This window comes from Microcaecilia unicolor, chromosome 2 (assembly GCF_901765095.1).
Source record: "Microcaecilia unicolor chromosome 2, aMicUni1.1, whole genome shotgun sequence".
Taxonomy (NCBI): domain Eukaryota; kingdom Metazoa; phylum Chordata; class Amphibia; order Gymnophiona; family Siphonopidae; genus Microcaecilia; species Microcaecilia unicolor.
The window spans coordinates 4842471-4864387 of record NC_044032.1 but is presented as its reverse complement, the minus strand read 5'-3'; the positions used below and the strand labels follow the sequence as shown (position 1 = coordinate 4864387).

General features: G+C 45.2%; 1 protein-coding gene across 1 annotated transcript in view; it reads right to left on the bottom strand.

The window, feature by feature from the left end:
• TESK1 (testis associated actin remodelling kinase 1) overlaps positions 1 to 21917 on the bottom strand; it is a 219818-nt gene that overhangs the window by 3907 nt on the left and 193994 nt on the right. The window contains exons 6-9 of the mRNA XM_030192744.1: positions 20890 to 20980; positions 19785 to 19868; positions 8283 to 8372; positions 6333 to 6480 (exon numbers count right to left, since the gene is read on the bottom strand). Of these exons, the coding sequence (XP_030048604.1) occupies positions 6333 to 6480; positions 8283 to 8372; positions 19785 to 19868; positions 20890 to 20980 (413 nt within the window). The remainder of the gene's footprint in view (positions 1 to 6332; positions 6481 to 8282; positions 8373 to 19784; positions 19869 to 20889; positions 20981 to 21917) is intronic.

Sequence of the window (21917 nt, the reverse complement as noted above, 5' to 3'; positions counted from 1 at the left end):
CCTCTCACCTACCAACACTCATCCTGTTAGAATATCAATGAAATGCTTTGATGTCCCCATGCATACCCCCACCCTCCCACTCTGTCAGACTGTCAAAGTAATGCTTTGATGTTTCTCTTATATGTACGAATCTGCTACCACATTTGCTTATTTCCGATCTGACGAAGAAGGGCAACCCTCGAAAGCTAATCAAGAAATGTATTAAGTTATGTCCAATAAAAAAGGTATCATCTTATTTTCTTTTCCATGTTTTATTTGGTTTGATTTCTATAGATTCTACATGGAATGTTGCTATTCCACTAGCAACATTCCATGTAGAAGTCGGCCCTTGCAGATCACCAATGTGGCCGCGCAGGCTTCTGCTTCTGTGAGTCTGACGTCCTGCACGTACGTGCAGGACGTCAGACTCACAGAAACAGAAGCCTGCGCAGCCTTCTACATGGAATGTTGCTAGTGGAATAGCAACATTCCATGTAGAATCTCCAAATAGTAGCAACATTCCATGTAGAATCTCCAATAGTAGTAACATTCCATGTAGAATCTCCAATAGTAGCAACATTCCATGTAGAATGTCCAATAGTAGCAACATTCCATGTAGAATGTCCAATAGTAGTAACATTCCATGTAGAATCTCCAATAGTAGTAACATTCCATGTAGAATCTCCAATAGTAGCAACATTCCATGTAGAATCTCCAATGGTATCTATTTTACTGTCATAGTAATGCTTGAATGTTTTCACTTATATACACTGTCAGCTAGCACATTTGCTTATTTCCGATCTAAGGAAGAAGGGCAACCTTCGAAAGCTAATCAAGAAATGTATTAAGTTATGTCCAATAAAAAAGGTATCATCTTATTTTCTTTTCCATGTTTTATTTTGTTTGATTTCTATAGATTCTACATGGAATGTTGCTAGTCCACTAGCAACATTCCATGTAGAAGTCGGCCCTTGTAGATCACCAATGTGGCCGCGCAGGCTTCTGCTTCTGTGAGTCTGACGTCCTGCACGTACGTGCAGGACGTCAGACTCACAGAAACAGAAGCCTGCGCAGCCTTCTACATGGAATGTTGCTAGTGGAATAGCAACATTCCATGTAGAATCTCCAAATAGTAGCAACATTCCATGTAGAATCTCCAATAGTAGTAACATTCCATGTAGAATCTCCAATAGTAGCAACATTCCATGTAGAATGTCCAATAGTAGCAACATTCCATGTAGAATGTCCAATAGTAGTAACATTCCATGTAGAATCTCCAATAGTAGTAACATTCCATGTAGAATCTCCAATAGTAGCAACATTCCATGTAGAATCTCCAATGGTATCTATTTTACTGTCATAGTAATGCTTGAATGTTTTCACTTATATACACTGTCAGCTAGCACATTTGCTTATTTCCGATCTAAGGAAGAAGGGCAACCTTCGAAAGCTAATCAAGAAATGTATTAAGTTATGTCCAATAAAAAAGGTATCATCTTATTTTCTTTTCCATGTTTTATTTTGTTTGATTTCTATAGATTCTACATGGAATGTTGCTAGTCCACTAGCAACATTCCATGTAGAAGTCGGCCCTTGTAGATCACCAACGTGGCCGCGCAGGCTTCTGCTTCTGTGAGTCTGACGTCCTGCACGTACGTGCAGGACGTCAGACTCACAGAAACAGAAGCCTGCGCAGCCTTCTACATGGAATGTTGCTAGTGGAATAGCAACATTCCATGTAGAATCTCCAAATAGTAGCAACATTCCATGTAGAATCTCCAATGGTATCTATTTTACTGTCATAGTAATGCTTGAATGTTTTCACTTATATACACTGTCAGCTAGCACATTTGCTTATTTCCGATCTGACGAAGAAGGGCAACCCTCGAAAGCTAATCAAGAAATGTATTAAGTTATGTCCAATAAAAAAAGGTATCATCTTATTTTCTTTTCCATGTTTTATTTTGTTTGATTTCTATTGATAATCATTATAATCAAAAATATTAGTTTTTTAAATTTTTTTTATATTTTTTCATATGCTTTTAACACATTTTATCAATTTTCATCATGAGCAATATCAACTCTTATTTCCCTCTACTATATTAACATTCATACACTCATTCATACTATTCCTATCCACAATACCACACTGCACTTATTCATTCCAACTACAAGACCATAGCACAAAGATGAAATGACATTCTATTCATATTATAACCAGATGATATTATAGTCTCTTTATCAATGATGAACGATCTTCCCTTGAATCTTCAGACGGTTATATCTTCATAACTTTCACAATTAATCATTGTTGAGTAATATCTAACTTTACACCTTTACTGCTTTTGAAGTCCTTCAGCAATATTTATGCTGTTCTTTACCAATGATGTAATCCTTGAAATGAAAACTATCATTCCATCTCAAAAAAGCAGTCCGTAGTTATTTACATCATATCATAAAGTGTTGATGCAATCAACTCCAGTGTGGAAAGCTGCTTGTGTGCTGTGAAAGGTTTGACGGTGTGGGACACTGGAGTGTTGATTGCATCGTGTACTTAGTAAAGATTTGGTAACCTCTAAAATCTAGTCGATCTCATCCAGTACTATATTTTTTATTTTATGGGATAAGGTTTTTCCAGCACTAAGTGGAATGTACTCATCAACAACAGAGAGAGAGAGACGGGGAAGGGACGGCCTGTTAATTTCCTTCCCTAGAACATTTGCAAATGTAAACAAATACGTCCAGAGAAACAACTGAAAGCAAAAATGTGAAATGCTCTGGATCATTTGACCCCCCCCCCCCAAGTGCTAAGAACCGTCACCTGTTCCCTGTGACTTGGCCTGGGATTGCCAACTCTCCTGCCCCACCCCCATACCCGTGGGTACTGCATCTCTCCCTCCCTCTCAGCACCAAGGGTCACCAACTGAACGCATCCCACACCACAAAAACAGCAAGTTGAGTCAGGGATGGCAGGACGCAGCAGAGCTTTTGAAAGACTCAGGGAGGGAAGGAGGGGAAGAGAAAGATGCTGGATCCACGGGGGAGTGAGGGAGATGTTGGGCTCTGGGAGGAGTGAGGAGCGATCAACAACGGATAGGAAACTTAGCTCTTACACTGGCTGGTTTTCTGTCCTGCCAGCCTCTGGCCTCCCATTTGAAAAACTGGCCAGCTGGCAACCCAGATGTACTGAAAAATCTAATATTCCCCGTCCACAGAGTGACCCCACAGCTGGCCCATCCACCTGTGATCAACACGTCTTCGTAAACAGGAATAACTTTGAGGAGCAGTCCGTGCGCTTTTGGTTTTGATCTTACCGCTTGTGCAAATGCCTTGAAAATCTTCTTTGAAACAGACCTATCTTGGCAGGCTTGACACGTATTGCAGGCTATTTTTGATTTGATGTCTTTAGAGCCTGGACTGCATAATGCAAGAAAGTGTTCCTGCACAGGTGAAATGTATGGCATCCCCCTCCGAAGGGACACCACCTTGTAGTGGTGGAGGGGCTTCCGTGTTTCAATGACTCAGAGGGCTGTGCTGAAGGGTTACCCATATCAGACAGGCCTCTGAGGAGAAACCAGACAAAGAGTGTCCCAAACTAGGGAGAGTGGAAAGATGGTGACCTGAAGCTTGTACGCTCAATGGCCCAGCTGTCCTCTGAAGTTCTTTGTTTACTTGAAATTTCCTCTCTGCATTTGCAGTTACCTTAACTGAGAGGAAGGGGACAATGGGGGGTCAGCTGCCGATGGCCAGCGTTTTGTCCCCTGTGCAGCAAGTGTGGGACTGCTGCGCGACGAGCTGCCCACAGATGACTGGGTTGGTGAGTCCTTTGATTAGCGCCGGCGAAGGAGCGTCGATGCTCTTGGACCTGGAAACAACTTCATCGCTCCCGAATCATTTAACCACCATGTCCAAAGGAGTGGAGGAGTGAGTTAGGAGTCATTTACAGCTGAACCCGTGTCGGTGGTGCCACTCCTAAACCCATAAGAGTTATCAGCTTGGAGTTTTTGGCTCCCGTGGAGGTTACATTGAATATCATCTGGAAGGCGCTCCAGGACTTAACGGTGGTAGTAAATAACTTTGCTTCAGATATAATCTTATTAGTGAGCCACATGAATAATCTAATCGAATCCTTTGAGAATGAAAAATTGATACAGCAAATGAAGTTCTACAGAAGTAGGAAATGGTTACGATTTTGAAAATGATAATAGACCAGAAAAATTTGAACAAAATGAATATTATTACAGATGATTAATATCGAGATTGTTGTTTTCCCAGAGTTCCGGGTATGACTCCTAAAGGTTTTCCTCTGAAATGATTCTTCTTAGTATATTAATTCAAAAGGAATGAAGCCTTTGAAATTGGGATTACCTTAATCAGTGGGAATTGGATTAGAGACACAAGTGTTTGTATTGTTAAATAATTTCTGGTTTAAAAGAGAAAAAAATGAAATCAGGTGTATTATTTCCACTAATATTGGACAATAAGTATGTTTCCAAGAAAATAAATTGACGATACACCGTTTTGGGTTTGAAGAAGCCAACCAGACGATCAACGTGAAATAATGATTCAGATAAATAATAACTGGGGATAATCAGGTTAATACCACATTTTCTTTGTTTACTGTTGTTTAATTGATCTCCTTGTCTTGTTTCACTCTCCCTATTTTGTGGTCTAAGGAAGAGAATAGAATTACCTGATTTGAAATAATTCTTGTGTGTTATTTTCTCAGTATTTCTGGCAAGTTATTTTAGTGCTTGTAAAATTAAGTTGTTATAAATAAAAAAATTTTTAAAACTACTACTACTACTACTATTTAGCATTTCTATAGCGCTACAAGGCGTACGCAGCGCTGCACAAACATAGAAGAAAGACAGTCCCTGCTCAAAGAGCTTACAATCTAATAGACAAAAAATAAATAAAGTAAGCAAATCTAATCAATTAATGTGAACGGGAAGAAAGAGAGGAGGGTAGGTAGAGGCGAGTGGTTACGAGTCAAAAGCAATGTTAAAGAGGTGGGCTTTCAGTCTAGATTTAAAGGTGGCCAAGGATGGGGCAAGACGTAGGGGCTCAGGAAGTTTATTCCAGGCGTAGGGTGCAGTGAGACAGAAGGCGCGAAGTCTGGAGTTGGCAGTAGTGGAGAAGGGAACAGATAAGAAGGATTTATCCATGGAGCGGAGTGCACGGGAAGGGGTGTAGGGAAGGACGAGTGTGGAGAGATACTGGGGAGCAGCAGAGTGAATACATTTATAGGTTAGTAGAAGAAGTTTGAACAGGATGCGAAAACGGATAGGGAGCCAGTGAAGGGTCTTGAGGAGAGGGGTAGTATGAGTAAAGCGACCCTGGCGGAAGATGAGACGGGCAGCAGAGTTTTGAACCGACTGGAGAGGGAAGAGGTGACTAAGTGGGAGGCCAGCAAGAAGCAGATTGCAGTAGTCTAAACGAGAGGTGACAAGGGTGTGGATGAGGGTTTTGGTAGAGTGCTCGGAAAGAAAGGGGCGGATTTTACGGATGTTGTAAAGAAAGAAACGACAGGTCTTGGCGGTCTGCTGGATATGAGCAGAGAAGGAGAGAGAAGAGTCAAAGATGACCCCAAGGTTTCGAGCTGAGGAGACAGGGAGAATGAGAGAGCCATCAACAGAAATAGAAAACGGGGGGAGCGGGGAGGTGGGTTTGGGGGGGGGGGGGGAAATGAGAAGCTCGGTTTTGGTCATATTTAATTTCAGGTGGCGTTGAGACATCCAGACAGCAATGTCAGACAAGCACGCTGAAACTTTGGCAATGTATGGCATTGTGCCACTTGAAATCAAATCAAAACAAACCTTGTATAGAGCTAAAATCCCCTTTTCTGGGTTCAGTGCCGTTTACATCATATGTGGAACGTAGGTTGAATACAATCTTATACATCACCAGAGAATGTAAGAGTAATAGAGGAGAGTCATCTATCAGACCTAAAGACAGTTAAGGGATATAGAAGTGTGTTATGCAGCAGGCTTTGGAAAGAGAAAAGCTTTTAACCTCTTTCGAAACCTGAGGTAGCTAATCTCTGATCTAACAGCGAGAGGCACAAAGCTCCATACAGGGAAAAGAGAGCCAAAGATCTTCTGAAATCAGATTCCCTTATAGAACAGTGATGCTAAAATCAGTCTGTTGGATCGAACGCTATGTAATGATGAGACATTAAGCAACAGCTCAGATGTGACTGCCATGTAAATTTTGAAAAAACTAGACAAGCAAGCAGAAAAGGTCTTTGAGGCGTATGGGATCATCGCCTTGGTGGCTTTGGGTGTACTTGTGATCGTACTGACCCACTGCCATGACCCACTGTCACCCACCCTTGTTACCCCACCGTTTACCATTCTCTGTAACAAGTGTCTCCACTTCAGAGGCCTCCCCCTCAGACTGTACGTCCGTCTCACTGCCTCCATCGCCGCTCTGGCTCACCAGGATGCTCTCCAATCGCTGGGTGACCTCAGAGAAAGAGGGTCTCGCTTTCGGATTCATCTGAGGACCAAGAAAAGCACCAGAATCCTGCGTTAGTCCATCTGTGTACCTATAAGCTTTACCAAACCCAATCTCATCGAATCTTTTCAGTTCTCTTATGTCAAATTCAGAGTAGGACTGGATTCCAATTAAAGTTTTTAAGCGCACCATCAAAAAAAAATTTAATCGTGATTAATTGCACAATGAACACAATTGTATTTGATTTATTTCCCACTGTGGCTCCCTGTGATTCTGAGCAAGTCACTTAACACCCCCCCCCCCCCCCCCATTGCCCCAGGTACAAAATAAGTACCTGAATATAACATGTAAACTGCTTTGATTGTAACCACGGAAAAGTAGTATGTCAAATCCTCTCCCCCTTCCCTAAAGAACTGAAAATCTCCCTCCCCCATATCCAACTCCTCCTCCTCCCTCTCCTCTTTTCCCAGATCTATTCTCTCTCTCTCTTCCCCCTCCTTCCTGTTTCCCTTCCACCTCCATGAGCAGCCACACAAACTTGGTGGTGAGCAGCACCAAGCTTTTCTTGTGGCTGCTGCAGCTCACTATCTTGGTCACAGTTTCCATCAGTGGCCCCTGCAGTTCTGCTCACGGGTCTGCAGTTCACTCCCCTCCTCCTCCCCCCCCTACCCAGGGTTCACATCTTCCCCCTTCTCAATCCTCTCTGCCGGTCTACCTTAAAGATGGTCTTCTGTTGGTCCCTGGAACTTGGCTTATCCTGAAGCGTTCCCTCTGGCCTGTCCCGCCTCCTCTGACATCACTTCCTTTTTCTGCATGGGTGGGATGGGTCAGAGGGAGAGCTTTGGACCAGACTGCAGGCAGCATATTTGCAATGCTACCGTTGGCAATGATCAGCAGAAGACCACCTTTAAGCAAAAACTGGTGTAGGGGTGTTTGGGGGGAAGATATCAGATTGCACCGAGAACAGGGGTTGGCAATGGAGAAGAGTAGAAGAGACGCTTGAAGGAAACGCTGCAATGCGCTTCATTTTTTTAATAGTGAGTTATGGTTGGTGCATTAATCACAGAGTTAACTGCGATTAAAATGCAGACCGGAATCTGTCAAAGCGTGTACTCATCAGGAGCCATCATTCATGTCCTTATCTTTCTCTGGCTGTTGTCATGAACAGGATTATCTGACACCCTAGGTGAACTTTCAGCTATGTGCCCCCACCCTTAGGAGGCTGAAGGCCCTCTCCTCATCTTCCAGCTCACGTCCACCATCTCCTCTTCCCTACCCTCCATAATTCAGCATCTCCTTTTTCCTACTCTCCCCACTCATGGTGTCCAGCATCTCTCCCCTCCGCCCCGGTGTTCAACTGTTACCCTTCCATTTCTTACCCCCTCCATGGTGGCACCAATGCAGCAGTCAGTGTGCCTTCAAAACCCTCATTGCAGCAGGCGCAGGGCTTCGAGCATCTGCTCATGCTCAAAGACCACCCGGTCTCACCCTTCAGGAAATTTGGAGGGGCAGGATCCGGCAAGCCTCAGCCATGTGTGGGTGCTCAAGGTCCTGTGGCAGCTGTGTCAAGCTGACTGCTGCGTTGGTGCTACACCACCCCACCCCCAAATTGTGCAACCAAAGCATATGCCTAAGTCAGCTGGTGGTTGGGCTAGCCCTGGTCACAAACTAACCCTTTGTCCCTCACTGCTTCTAAACTGACTTTCTTCAGGGAGCCACTGTAGAAGGCCCTTCTCACAGCACCGAGGTTTCATGCCTCCAAGTGTGGCAGTAGAAAGCAACCTGCCCAGGAAAAGCAGTCTCTTATCTCAGGTGATCTCTAGCAGTGACATTCTCATACTCACACTGCAGCAGTGGAAGGCCAGCTGCAGGAAGGAGGATGGACAGCTTTCTTCCACCATATTCCGAAAGGCCTCCGCATCCAACCCAAAATCCTGAGCAGAGGCAAAAAGACAGAATCAGCAGAGTTTCCCCACAGCTTTACTGGTTTATCAGGAGATCCATATGATATGTGCAGTGTTCCACCAAATCTATATCCAAGCACATATTTGTAAGGCTTGCTGCGCTCAGACAGAGGTGCCCTCCCCCTCACACAATAAATGTCTCATCCCTCTGCAGGCCTATGATAGCACACTGTACGTTTACTGAACATGAGGGAACTATTTTCCCCTACATGTCCCCCCCAATTGTTCAGCTCTGGATGCCTGTAGCCTGCATACCATGCCCTGAATCCCAGAAAGAAAAAGAAAAGCACCGTGCAAATCCTGGGGGGGGGGGGGGGGGGGGGGGGAGGACGGGGATGACAGCAGAAAACAACAGCCATAGCAGCAAAGTATAGTATGTCCTGAAACCGGGCAGAAACAAATCTAAGGTAATTTTATAATAGGGAACCTAGGCTAATTGGGCAAGAAAAGATAACGTATTTTGCTACTATTTTAAAAAGACATAAAGAACCACTCTCACATCATCCTTCATAGGCCACTCCCTGGGGAAAGTATAACCGGCTAACCACCCTTTCACTCTGGGAGCTCTGACTGGAGACAGGATTCTAGGCGCTCCCTGAAGCAAAAGGAAGCCTTCTTATGCATATGAGGAGATTAGGTGCATCCTTACCAGCAAGGGCTGATGGCTTCTGTGAGTTCAGAATTAAGCTATTTTAAAAGCTGGGCTGGGATGGGCAACAGCGACTGGGGATCACTCCTGCTCCAATCTCACCGCTGGCCCACCAGGGCTTCTAAACTAGACTGGGGGGGTGGGGCTTACAGCTGAGCAGGTTGAGTGAGGAGACACTTGAGGAGAATTCCAGGAACGGGAAAGCTGTTTCAGTTTGGAAGGGTGAACAGCTTAGGAGGCAGGCAGGTGGGTTCTGCAATACCCTCGCGTAGGGTTACTATATTTGGCCCCCCCCCCAAAAGACATGCCCCGCCCCACCTGCCCCCTTTCACGCCCTCGCTCCGCCCCCTGTCACATTTCTCCCCCCCCCCCCCCTTATCTTACTACTGCCCTGGTGGTCTAGTGACCTCTTCAGGGCAGGAGAGAGCCCCCTCTTTCCTGCCCGGAGTGCTGCCCGGCATGCATCCTTCCTGTTGGTGATCTCGGCGCCGATTCAAAATGGCCGCCGAGAGTAGAAATCTCGCAAGGTCACACTAACTCTCTGAGGCCATTTTGAATCGGCACTGAGATCACCAACAGGAATGATGCATGCAGGGCAGCGCTCCGGGTAGGAAAGAGGGGGCTCTTTCCTGCCCCGAAGGCGGAAGAGGTCACTAGACCACCAGGGCAGTAGTAACTAAGGGGAGGGGAGGCTAGCAATCTGCCCGTTTGTCCAGATATCTGGACAAATGGGCAGGCTGGTGGGCGGGCCGTCCGGGGGACAAACGGGCAGATTGGCAAAACTCGCCCGGTTGCCCGGACATGTCCGGGTAAATCCGGACATATGGTAACCCTACCCTCGCGTTGAGAGGGAGGGAAGGAGGAAGCGGGTAGAGCCTGCCTGAACTGTGTCTCTGTGCCAGCCTGCACCATGTGAAGAATCCATTTATATATCTAACACACGGTTTTGAGTGTGAAAATGGTTTATTAAAAAAAAAAAGTTACACCCATATGACCAGCATCAGATACTAGGAACTCTCCTCGTCATTTTGCATGCTACTATTTATTTTTTTGTAGTCTGTAATTTTATTTTACATTTTTTTTTTGTATTTTTCTAGCCACTACAAAAATTTGGGCCGTACAAACTGTCATGTCAAAGTTTCCCAACTCTGAATCTAGTATTCTAGAAAATGCTGATTACTCTGATGACCACTAGGTGGTGCTAGAGGACAGGATGCGAGTGGAGACTAGTCTCTCTCTCTCTCTCTCTCTCCCCCCAGCTTGGTGTTTCATCACTGCACCAGAGGTACTTTTGTGTATTAAGAGCTGTAAGCTGAAACTCAGTGCATCCAGGACACACATTAAGAAAAAACTGCACTTAATGTTGCAACCAAAGCCAATGCAAATAATTTACACACACACACACACACACACACACACACAAAACAACTCCACCATAACTACACCATACTGCTCTCTCCCCGTTGCACAAAATCTGAAAATTCTTGGCGTTATCATTGACTGAAACCTCACACTCGATGCTCACGTGAAGAACACAACGAAAAAGATGTTCCACGCCATGTAGAAACTCAAAAGAGTAAAAGCTTTCTTCCCGCGATACATATTCCGTACCCTAGTACAGTCAATGGTAATAAGTCATTTGGACTACTGCAACGCACTGTACGCTGGCTGCAAAGAACAGACTATCAAAAAACTCCAAACAGCCCAGAATACCGCCGCCAGACTCATATTTGGAAAAACCAAATACGAAAGTGCAAAACCCCTAAGAGAGAAACTTCACTGGCTCCCACTCAAGGAACACACTGCGTTCAAGATCTGCATGATTGTACACAAAATCATACATGCAGATGCCCCAATTTACATGCTAAACCTCGTAGACTTGCCCCCCAGGAACGCCATAAGATCATCCCGCAAATTTCTCAACCTGCACTTCCCCAGCTGTAAAGGACTAAAATACAAGCTGATACACGCCACCACCTTCTCTTACATAAGCACGCAGCTGTGAAATGCATTACCTACAGCCCTGAAAGCTATTGACGAAATAACTAACTTCCGCAAATCTTTGAAGACACATCTCTTCAACAAAGCCTACAAAGAGAACCCATAGCCTCACAAAACTACCTCACCAATCCTTCCAATTTTTAAAGTCCACCTTCCATACTATCCTGCCTAACACCTTCCTTTTCTCTTCTCTTATTTAATCTCTATACAATACTAAGTGTATCTGATATCATGGAAGGACTATGTCATAACAAACTCTGTAAGCCACATTGAGCCTGCAAATAGGTGGGAAAATGTGGGGTACAAAAGCAATAAATAAAATAAAAATAAAATCTGCAAAAATATGGGAAAGCAAATTGATTGCCTTGGAAACATATATGCTAGCAGCAGGATGATATCCTGCACACACAAAAAATTAATATTGGCACCTGAAATGCACATACATTGTCCACATGTGTATGTGTGGAACACTATTATGCCTGTAAATGTTAACAGTATGCATCATTTAAATTCCAGCAGTCAAGCACTGTACTCATCATTTCACAGCTGTGGCACCTCCCCCTTAAACCCTGCATTCATCCCACTGCCATTTCCCCCCTCACTGACCCATTCCTTCAACAAAGCAGGAAGAAAGTTCTGGGTGCTTCATGCTCACACAAAAGAGAAGAAACAGACATGAAACTCTCATTAACACCAGCACTGAACAAGCTGAACTTTCCACTCCTCCTCAGACTGGCATTAAAGCTCGGTCTCCTGCGTGTTTCTTTGTTCTTGGATTTAACAGCTAATATTTTATTAGCATGGGACTTAAGGATCTTTTTCCTAAGCTGTCGTAAGCAGTAGCGCACACTTAAGGGCTTCCCGGGGGACACGTTGAGGCACCGGGCGGTAAAAGCCCAGTGTGAGCAAATGTCTTTTATCCAAGGGGGAATGTCTCTGGGGGATGGTGAGCAGGTGGTAACAGTGCGAATCAGTGCGGTCGCATTACCGCACGCTGATTAGCGCGTGAGCCCTTACCCCTGCAAAATGGGTGGGAGCAAGGGCTCACAAGCTAATTTTTGTTACGGAGGAAGGCTAGACAAACCTCGGGAACAATAAAGTTAAAAGTTTATTGCTACGGTGTCGTATAAAAACACTACAGAAATAACATAAAATCAGTGCTCAACATTCAATGTGTATAAAACAGTACACAATGAAATAATATCAGTACCAAAACCCTCATCCACACCCTTGTCACCTCTCGTTTAGACTACTGCAATCTGCTTCTTGCTGGCCTCCCACTTAGTCACCTCTCCCCTCTCCAGTCGGTTCAAAACTCTGCTGCCCGTCTCGTATTCCGCCAGGGTCGCTTTACTCATACTACCCCTCTCCTCAAGACCCTTCACTGGCTCCCTATCCATTTTCGCATCCTGTTCAAACTTCTTCTACTAACCTATAAATGTACTCACTCTGCTGCTCCCCAGTATCTCTCCACACTCGTCCTTCCCTACACCCCTTCCCGTGCACTCCGCTCAATGGATAAATCCTTCTTATCTGTTCCCTTCTCCACTACTGCCAACTCCAGACTTTGCGCCTTCTGTCTCGCTGCACCCTACGCCTGGAATAAACTTCCTGAGCCCCTACGTCTTGCCCCATCCTTGGCCACCTTTAAATCTAGACTGAAAGCCCACCTCTTTAACATTGCTTTTGACTCGTAACCACTTGTAACCACTCGCCTCCACCTACCCTCCTCTCTTCCTTCCCGTTCACATTAATTGATTTGATTTGCTTACTTTATTTATTTTTTGTCTATTAGATTGTAAGCTCTTTGAGCAGGGACTGTCTTTCTTCTATGTTTGTGCAGCGCTGCGTATGCCTTGTAGCGCTATAGAAGTGATAAATAGTAGTAGTAGTAGTCTCTTGTAACCAGAGCTAATATTGTGATGTCATAATGCCTCAGTCCACCAATAAGAGCCAACCTCATCAGTGATGTCACAATGGCTTGATTGTCCTATACTTGGCTCACTTTTATTACATAGCTCTTTGAGCAGGGACTGTCTTTCTTCTATGTTTGTGCAGCGCTGCGTACGCCTTGTAGCGCTATAGAAATGCTAAATAGTAGTAGTAGTAGTCTCTTGTAATCAGAGGTGATATTGTGATGTCATAATGCCTCAGGCCACCAATAAGAGCCAACCTCATCAGTGATGTCACAATGGCTTGATTGTCCTATACTTGGCTCACTTTTATTACATAGCTCTTTGAGCAGGGACTGTCTTTCTTCTATGTTTGTGCAGCGCTGCGTACGCCTTGTAGCGCTATAGAAATGCTAAATAGTAGTAGTAGTAGTCTCTTGTAATCAGAGGTGATATTGTGATGTCATAATGCCTCAGGCCACCAATAAGAGCCAACCTCATCAGTGATGTCACAATGGCTTGATTGTCCTATACTTGGCTCACTTTTATTACATAGCTCTTTGAGCAGGGACTGTCTTTCTTCTATGTTTGTGCAGCGCTGCGTACGCCTTGTAGCGCTATTAAAATGCTAAATAGTAGTAGTAGTAGTAGCAGTACTCAAAACTCAACAGTACACAATGAACGTAATTATCAGTGCACAAGACTCGACACGGCACCGTTTCGACGTGTAATGGTGCCTGTCTCAGGAGTCTACAATAAAAGCAGAGATAAAAAATGTATAAAAAAAAGATAAAACAAATATAAAACAATAGCAATGGGCAACAGCATACTTCACCTGCAGTTTGACATGTCTAGTGCATTCGACACGGTAAGTCACGGAGTTTAGAGGTTTCCGAACTGCAAGAACATATCAAGTGAATGCTAATTCGATTACATCAGCTCCATGAAAACCTGAATGTGGAGTTCCCCAAGGATCACCACTATCACTGACCCTCTTTAATCTAATGATGACACCTCTGGCCAAATTGTTATCTAACCAAGGCCTCAATCCATACATATACGCAGATGTTGTGACGATTTCCATCCCATTCAAATATGATTTAAATGAAATCACTAACAACATTTACCACTGCTTCGATATCATGAACTCATGGGCGGATGCATTTCAATTAAAACTTAATGCCGAAAAAACACAATGCCTTACCCTGTCATCACAATATAAGAGAAGTAAAACTACTACGATAACCACACCAAACTTCTCCCTACCTGTATCAGACAGCTTGAAAGGCCTTGGAGTCACCATTGACCGAAACCTCACATTGGAAAGCCATGCGAAAAACATAAAGAAAATGTTCCACTCAATGTGGAAACTCAAAAGAGTAAGACCTTTCTTCCCAAGAGACATATGGTGGGAGGCGGGATTGGTAGTTGGGAGGCGGGGATAGTGCTGGGCAGACTTATACGGTCTGTGCCAGAGCTGGTGGTGGGAGGCGGGACTGGAGGTTGGGAGGCAGGGATAGTGCTGGGCAGACTTATACGGTCTGTGCCAGAGCTGGTGGTGGGAGGCGGGACTGGTAGTTGGGAGGCGGGGATAGTGCTGGGCAGACTTATAAGGTCTGTGCCAGAGCCGATGGTGGGAAGCGGGACTGGTGGTTGGGAGGCAGGGTTAGTGCTGGGCAGACTTGTATGGTCTGTGCCAGAGCCGGTGGTTGGGAGGCAGGGCTGGTGGTTGGGAGGCGGGGATAGTGCTGGGCAGACTTATACGGTCTGTGCCCTGAAGAGGACAGGTACAAATAAGAAGTAGCACATTTGAATTTATCTTGTTGGGCAGACTGGATGGACCGTGCAAGTCTTTTTCTGCCGTCATCTACTATGTTACTATGTTTCGCAGTCTGGTACAATCACTGGTGCTAAGTCACCTAGACTACTGCAATGCACTTTACGCTGGCTGTAAAGAACAAATCATCAAAAAACTTCAAACAGCCCAAAACACTGCAGCCAGACTCATACTTGGTAAAACAAAATTCGAAAGTGCCACAACCTTAAGAGAAAAACTGCATTGGCTTCCTCTTAGGGAACAGGTTTGCACCCTGATTCATAAAGTTATTTATGGAGATGCCCCGGTCTACATGTCAGACCTTATTGACTTACCACCCAGGAACACTAAAAGATCTTCACGCCCATTCCTAAATCTTCACTTCCCTAGCTGCAAAGGCCTAAAATATAAATTAACACGTTCATCCAGTTTCTCTTATATAGGAACGCAGCTCTGGAACGCATTACCACTTGATGTGAAAAAAAATAAGTGATCTAATCAACTTTCGGAAATCACTGAAGGCCTTTCTCTTCAATAGAACGTATCACAATGACCCTTCACTTAAACTTTAGTAATTTACTGTTTTAATTGTTATTTCATTATTGATTTCGTTATACCCAATGCTTTATCTCACTATGTTACTCATATTCTTGTGTAATTATTAATTGTATCTTTACTCAGCTATGGCAATAGCCAGGGCGGAATATTGTAAGCCACATTGAGCCTGCAAATAGGTGGGAAAATGTGGGATACAAATGCAACAAATAATAATAATATCTAAATGAATGTAAGCGTCAAATATCAATAAACTGGGAAAACAGAAAATCGGCCATTCTCCACCTGCAGTAAAAATGGACTTAGTGCGTGGGAAAGACCCATGTAAGGGCTCAGTGCGACCCCTTTTTACCACAGCTTAGTAAAAGGAGCCCTTAATGAGCTATGCCCTGGTGGCTACACGAATCTAAGTGCCATTTTCTAGTGCCCTAAGCTCCTTTGTACATAGGATGGTCATAATCGTGCAGGAAAGTGTACTCAGAACCCGTGCGAAGCCTTTGCACAGCCTCCTTGCACTCTGTGTGAGGATTTGAATATTACACAGTAACACAGTAAGTGAAGGCAGAAAAAGACCTGGACGGTCCATCCAGTCTGCCCAACAAGATTAACTCATATATGCTACTTTATGTGTATACCTGACCTTGATTTGTATCTGCCATTTTCAGGGCACAGACTGTAGAAGTCTGCCCAGTACTAGCCCGGCACTGCCACCCAATCTCTGCTAAGCTTCTGAGGATCCGTTTCTTCTGAACAGGATTCTTTTATGTTTATCCCACGCTTTTTTGAATTCTGTTACCGTTTCATCTCCACCACCTCCCTCGGGAGGGCATTCCAAGTATCCACCATCCTCTCTGTGAAAGAAATACTTCCTGACATTACTCCTGAGTCTGCCCCCCTTCAATCTCATTTCATGTCCTCTAGTTCTACCACCTTCCCGTCTCCGGAAAAGGTTCGTTTGCAGATAAATACCTTTCAAATATTTGAACGTCTGTATTATATCACCCCTGTTCCTCCTTTCCTCCAGGGTATACATGTTCAGTTCAGCAAGTCTCTCTTCATACGTCTTGGAACGCAACTCCCATACCATCCTCGTAGCTTTTCTTTGCATCACTTCAATTCTTTTTACATCCTTAGCAAGATACGGCCTCCAAAACTGAACACAATACTCCAGGTGGGGCCTCACCAACAACTTATACAGGGGCATCAACACCCCCTTTCTTCTGCTGGTCACACCTCTCTCTATACAGCCCAACAACCTTTTAGATACAGCCACCGCCTTGTCACACTGTTTCGTCGCCTTCAGGTCCTCAGATACTATCACCCCAAGATCCCTCTCCCCATCCGTACCTATCAGACTCTCCCCGCCTAACACATACGTCTCCCGTGGATTTCTACTCCCTAAGTGCATCACTTTGCATTTCTTTGCATTGAATTTTAATTGCCAAACCTTAGACCATTCTTCTAGCTTCTGCAGATCCTTTTTCATGTTTTCTGCTCCCTCCGGGGCGTCCACTCTGTTACAAATCTTGGTGTCATCCGCAAAAAGGGAAATTTTACCTTCTAACCCTTCGGCAAAGTCACTCACAAATATATTGAACAGAATCGGCCCCAGCACCGATCCCTGAGGCACTCCGCTACTCACCTTTCCCTCATCTGAGCGAATTCCATTAACCACCACCCCTCTGGCGTCTGTCCATCAACCAGTTCCTAATCCAGTTCACCTATTAGGAATATTAGAGATGTCAGTGGCCTACGCAGAGGACTTAAATGCGCACGTGCCCAGCCTTTTCTCTGCACCTCGCAAACCACCTCTAAAGCGCTACTTTCTCTTTCTTGCTCAAAGGGACTTTTGGACCCGGCTTTCCCATTTTCTCTCAAGTTGATATTCAGAGGTGTCCACTTATCTTTGACAAATGGTTTGGTAATGACGCAAAGGTCACTATGAAACGTTGGCTTCAAATGGTGAACTTGGTCAGAGTGCTCTAAATCTGGAATGTGGAAGTTATAAAGGTTATTCTGATCAGGGGAAAACTTTGAATACAACACTGTTGCTCTCTTACACCTGACACAAAGCGATTTCAAGGCTCCTGGTGAGGGTCCCTTCTCACGCCCTCCTCACCCCCACCTTTCTGCTTCATTCACCTGTGACCAGATGATCAGAAGCCCCGAACTGTTCCAAATAGCAGTCTAAAATTAGCACCGGAGCAGTAAATTAAACAGTCCCCCCCCCCCTCCTCCCTTAAGTGGAGTGGAGTAGCAGCCTAGTGGTTAGTGTAGCGGACTTTGATCCTGGGGAACTGGGTTCAATTCCCATTGCAGCTCCTTGTGACTCGGGGCAAGTCACTTAACCCTCCAGCGCTTTGAAAGTAGTTGCAAAAACCACAGAAAGGCGGTACAGCAAGTCCCATTTCCCTTTCCCTTAATGCCTTCTGAGGCATTAAAAATCCCCACAAAGGAAAGCTCCTACACTGAAAGCAGAGTTGGCATGGAATATTTGCCCGTAGCCAGATTCTTAAAACGTTTCTGTCTGCAGTTCTGCTGTGGGAAGTGTTTCTCAAAAGCAGAAGTAAATATAGGATGCAACACTGCAGCTCTCAAAAACAAGCCCCCTGAGCTGCCTTTCCTCTACTGCACAAGTATCACACCAAAGACCTCCCAGGAACTGCTCAACACAGTCAAAGAATCAAGTACCCACACCACAACGAATACAGTGCCCCGCTACGATTCCCTGAACCTCAGCAGCTCATGGAACAGGATCTGATTGGCTGTCACGTGAGAAATGAGATCACATGAACCAATCAGGGACTCCGTGAGACTGTGCAAATGCAGGCAAACAGTTCACTAAATCAGTGTTTCCCAAGTCGGTCCTGGGGTTAATGCAAGAGAATCAGTGGGGGTGGGGCTCAGGCATAAGGTGCTGATTCCTTCATGGGGAGGGGGAGTGCACTCCACTTTTCAGGTGTGTTTTTTTTCTTTGTATGTCTGCTTTGCTATAGAGGGGCTGCGCCGATCACCTGTCAAGCCTTGTCTTGAAAAACTGTGTGTACACGTGTTGAAATGCCACTTTCTCCTTCCGAGGTCTCCCTGCAAGCTGCTTTCTTCAATGATTTAGTGCAGTGGTTCCCCAAGTCGGTCCTGTCAGGTTTTCAGGGTATCTACAATGAATATACTTGAGAGAGATTTGCATACAACGGAGGCAGTTTAAACACACCCTCATGCATGTTCATGGTGGATATCCAGAAAACCTGACTGGCTAGGGGGTACCCCAGGACCGACTTGGGAAACACTGCACTAAATCATTGAAGAAAGCAGCTTGCAGGGAGACCTCGGAAGGAGAAAGTGGCATTTCAACACATGTACACACAGCTTTTCAAGACAAGGCTTGACAGGTGAACGATGCAGCCCCTCTATAGGAAAGCAGACACACAAAGAAAAAAAAACACACCTGAAACTTACTGCAAGGATCAAAACACATGATTTCCATGCACACTAATAACATAGTAACATAGTAGATGACGGCAGAAAAAGACCTGCACGGTCCATCCAGTCTGCCCAACAAGATAACTCATATTTGCTGCTTTTTGTGTATACCCTACTTTGATTTGTACCTGTGCTCTTCAGGGCACAGACCTTATAAGTCTGCCCAGCACTATCCCCGCCTCCCAACCACCCGCCCCTCCTCCCAACCACCGGCTCCGGCACAGACCGCACAAGTCTGCCCAGCACCATCCCCACCTCCCAACCACCAGCCCCGCCTCCCGATCCTGACTAAGCTCCTGAGGATCCATTCCTTCGGCACATCAATACACTCCCTTCTGAATTCTCTTCCCCCGTACTCTCCTCACATTCACAATCAACCCACAGATAAATTGTTATACCCTAACGCTCTCCTGCTATTACCTGTTCACCCTACCATTCCCCAATGTCACACCCACATTTTCTATGCCCCAAAGATGATTTTACTGAATTTGTCTCCTATAACTCTTCACAATGTAACCCATAATCATAATGTTCACAACGTATTGTAAGCCACACTGAACCCGCAAATAGGTGGGAAAATGTGGGATACAAATGCAATAAATAAATAAGTGCACTCCCCCTCCCCATGAAGGAAACAGCACCTTATGCCTGAGCCCCACCCCCACTGAGTCTCTTGCATTAAAATCTAAAGAACAGTGCATAGCAGCATCTCAGCTCTATTTATGTTAACGTTATTCATTTCGGGGGGAGGGGGAGGGATGCGGGTGCTGATTACATGGATTTCTATAGGAGCCATACATGGTGGTGGCATGGATTTTCTTAGGGACTGCCGACATGACTTCTTCTAAGCTGCGTCCCTGTATGCGAGGTGGTCTCCGCTGGGCTCTCCCACATCAGCCACCCCTGATACTCTACCTCTCAGCCTCCAAGTTTGGCAAAAGCACCCCCTAAGGAGGGGAGAACGCGTATGCAGCAGAACTGGCTCTTACCTCAGTGCGAGGAAGGTAGTCAGGGTCAGCTGGGATCCGAGCTATTACTTCACACAAGATGATTCCATAAGCGAACACGTCTGCCTGAAGGAAGCAGAGCAGGATGAGACAGAGTCGAGCAACACTGATAATCCAGCAGAGCACAAGGGTCCAAGACCCTGATAGAGGGAGCGTCACATCAGCCTCCAGGCTCTGAAACGTCCACCATGGGATATGGCTGATAACGCCATGAGGGTTAACTGTGGATGAGGGCAATCGCAGCTCTTACAGCCCAGCCTCTCTACAGTCACTGTAGGAAATGATCTTTTGGGGGGGGGGGGGGGGGGGGGGGGGGGAGAAAATAGACTCACAGTTCCTGTAATCCTGTCCTCTCTAACAGATGTTGGGACAAAAAGCTTCCCAAACATACTCTGAGGACCCCGAGGTTTTCAGGATATTCACAATAAGACAATTTCGCATACAGTGAAGGCTCCACATTTCTAGCTGTACCTCGTATACGGGTTTAGTGAAAGTCCACAGAGATCCCACAAAGAAACAGCAGAACTAAAGGAATGGGAAATAGACCGGGCAATCCAGAGACAAAACGAGGAGACTTCAGTAGATACGGAACAATTGACTGGTGAAGACTCGACACAGTACCATGTTTCGGCTGGTAGCCTGCGTCAGGAGTCTTTAAATAAAATGCAACACCATCAAACAGTCAATAACCATAGATTCAAGAAAAAGGAACAACGTGGTCAAATGCGTAGGTGCTTAATCGACTCAACGCTGTGTTTACTCAATTAAGCACCCACGCATTTTTTATCCACATTATTCTATTTCCCATTCCTTTGTTTCTGTAGCTATTATCTCATAAACATTCATTCAAGGCATCTTGAGAACCTCTGCTGTGGGGGACAGTGCAGAAGCGCTGGCTGTGCGGAAAATTCCCAGCTCCTGCAGTTCCAGCTTCCTCCTGCAGGAGATGATGTAGAGCATTCCGCAGGAGTGCCAGATATAGACGGGAGGCTCTGTTGGAAACGTTGTAGGTGCACCTGGACGAGGTTTTACAGTTATGAAATAAGAGCCTGGACACTGCTCCAAGTGCTTATGGTTCTTGATTTACCTTCTCGTTATAATGTTCTCCTCTTAGGACCTCCGGGGCCATCCAGTAGGGAGAGCCGACCACAGCCAGGGGCTCAGCTTCCATTCCCTCACTGCAAGGGGAGAAGAAGAACAAATATTCAGACCCACAGGTTAGACACCATCTGTCTGCAGAGAGAGAACGGAAGGTTAAATACACAAACAGCAAAGGACTCAAATATAAATCCACCTACGCAACCAGCTTTTCCTACCTAAGCGCACAACTATGGAACGCATTGCCAAAAGCAGTAAAAACTACGCTCGACCACCTAAATTTTCAGAAAGCACTAAAGACAGACCTGTTCAGAAGAGCATACCCCACCGACCCAACATAAAAATGCCTGGTCACTTGCGACACAATGTAACCAAAAACCGTAATGGACATTACCTGACTCTTCTTCCCCCTTTCCCTCTCTAAGTTCCCCCCAACTGTTTCCTACCATACATGTACCTCATTCTACCACAATATCACTTTGTATTCATTTATACCATGTATTTGTTCAGACCGTAATCAGCTAACGCCGTTAATGGAGTGGAGGAGTGGCCTAGGAGTGGTTAGGGTGGTGGACTTTGGTCCTGGGGAACTGAGTTCAATTCCCACTTCAGGCACAGACAGCTCCTTGTGACTCTGGGCAAGTCACTTAACCCTCCATTGCCCCATGTAAGCCGCATTGAGCCTGCCATGAGTGGGAAAGCGCAGGGTACAAATGTAACAAAAATAAAATAGATACTATTGGAGATTCTACATGGAATGTTGCTACTATTGGAGATTCTACATGGAATGTTGCTACTATTGGAGATTCTACATGGAATGTTGCTATTCCACTAGCAACATTCCATGTAGAAGGCTGCGCAGGCTTCTGTTTCTGTGAGTCTGACATCCTGCACGTACGTGCAGGACGTCAGACTCACAGAAGCAGAAGCCTGTGCGGCCACATTGCTGATCTGCAAGGGCGACTTCTACATGGAATGTTGCTAGTGGAATAGCAACATTCCATGTAGAATCTCAAA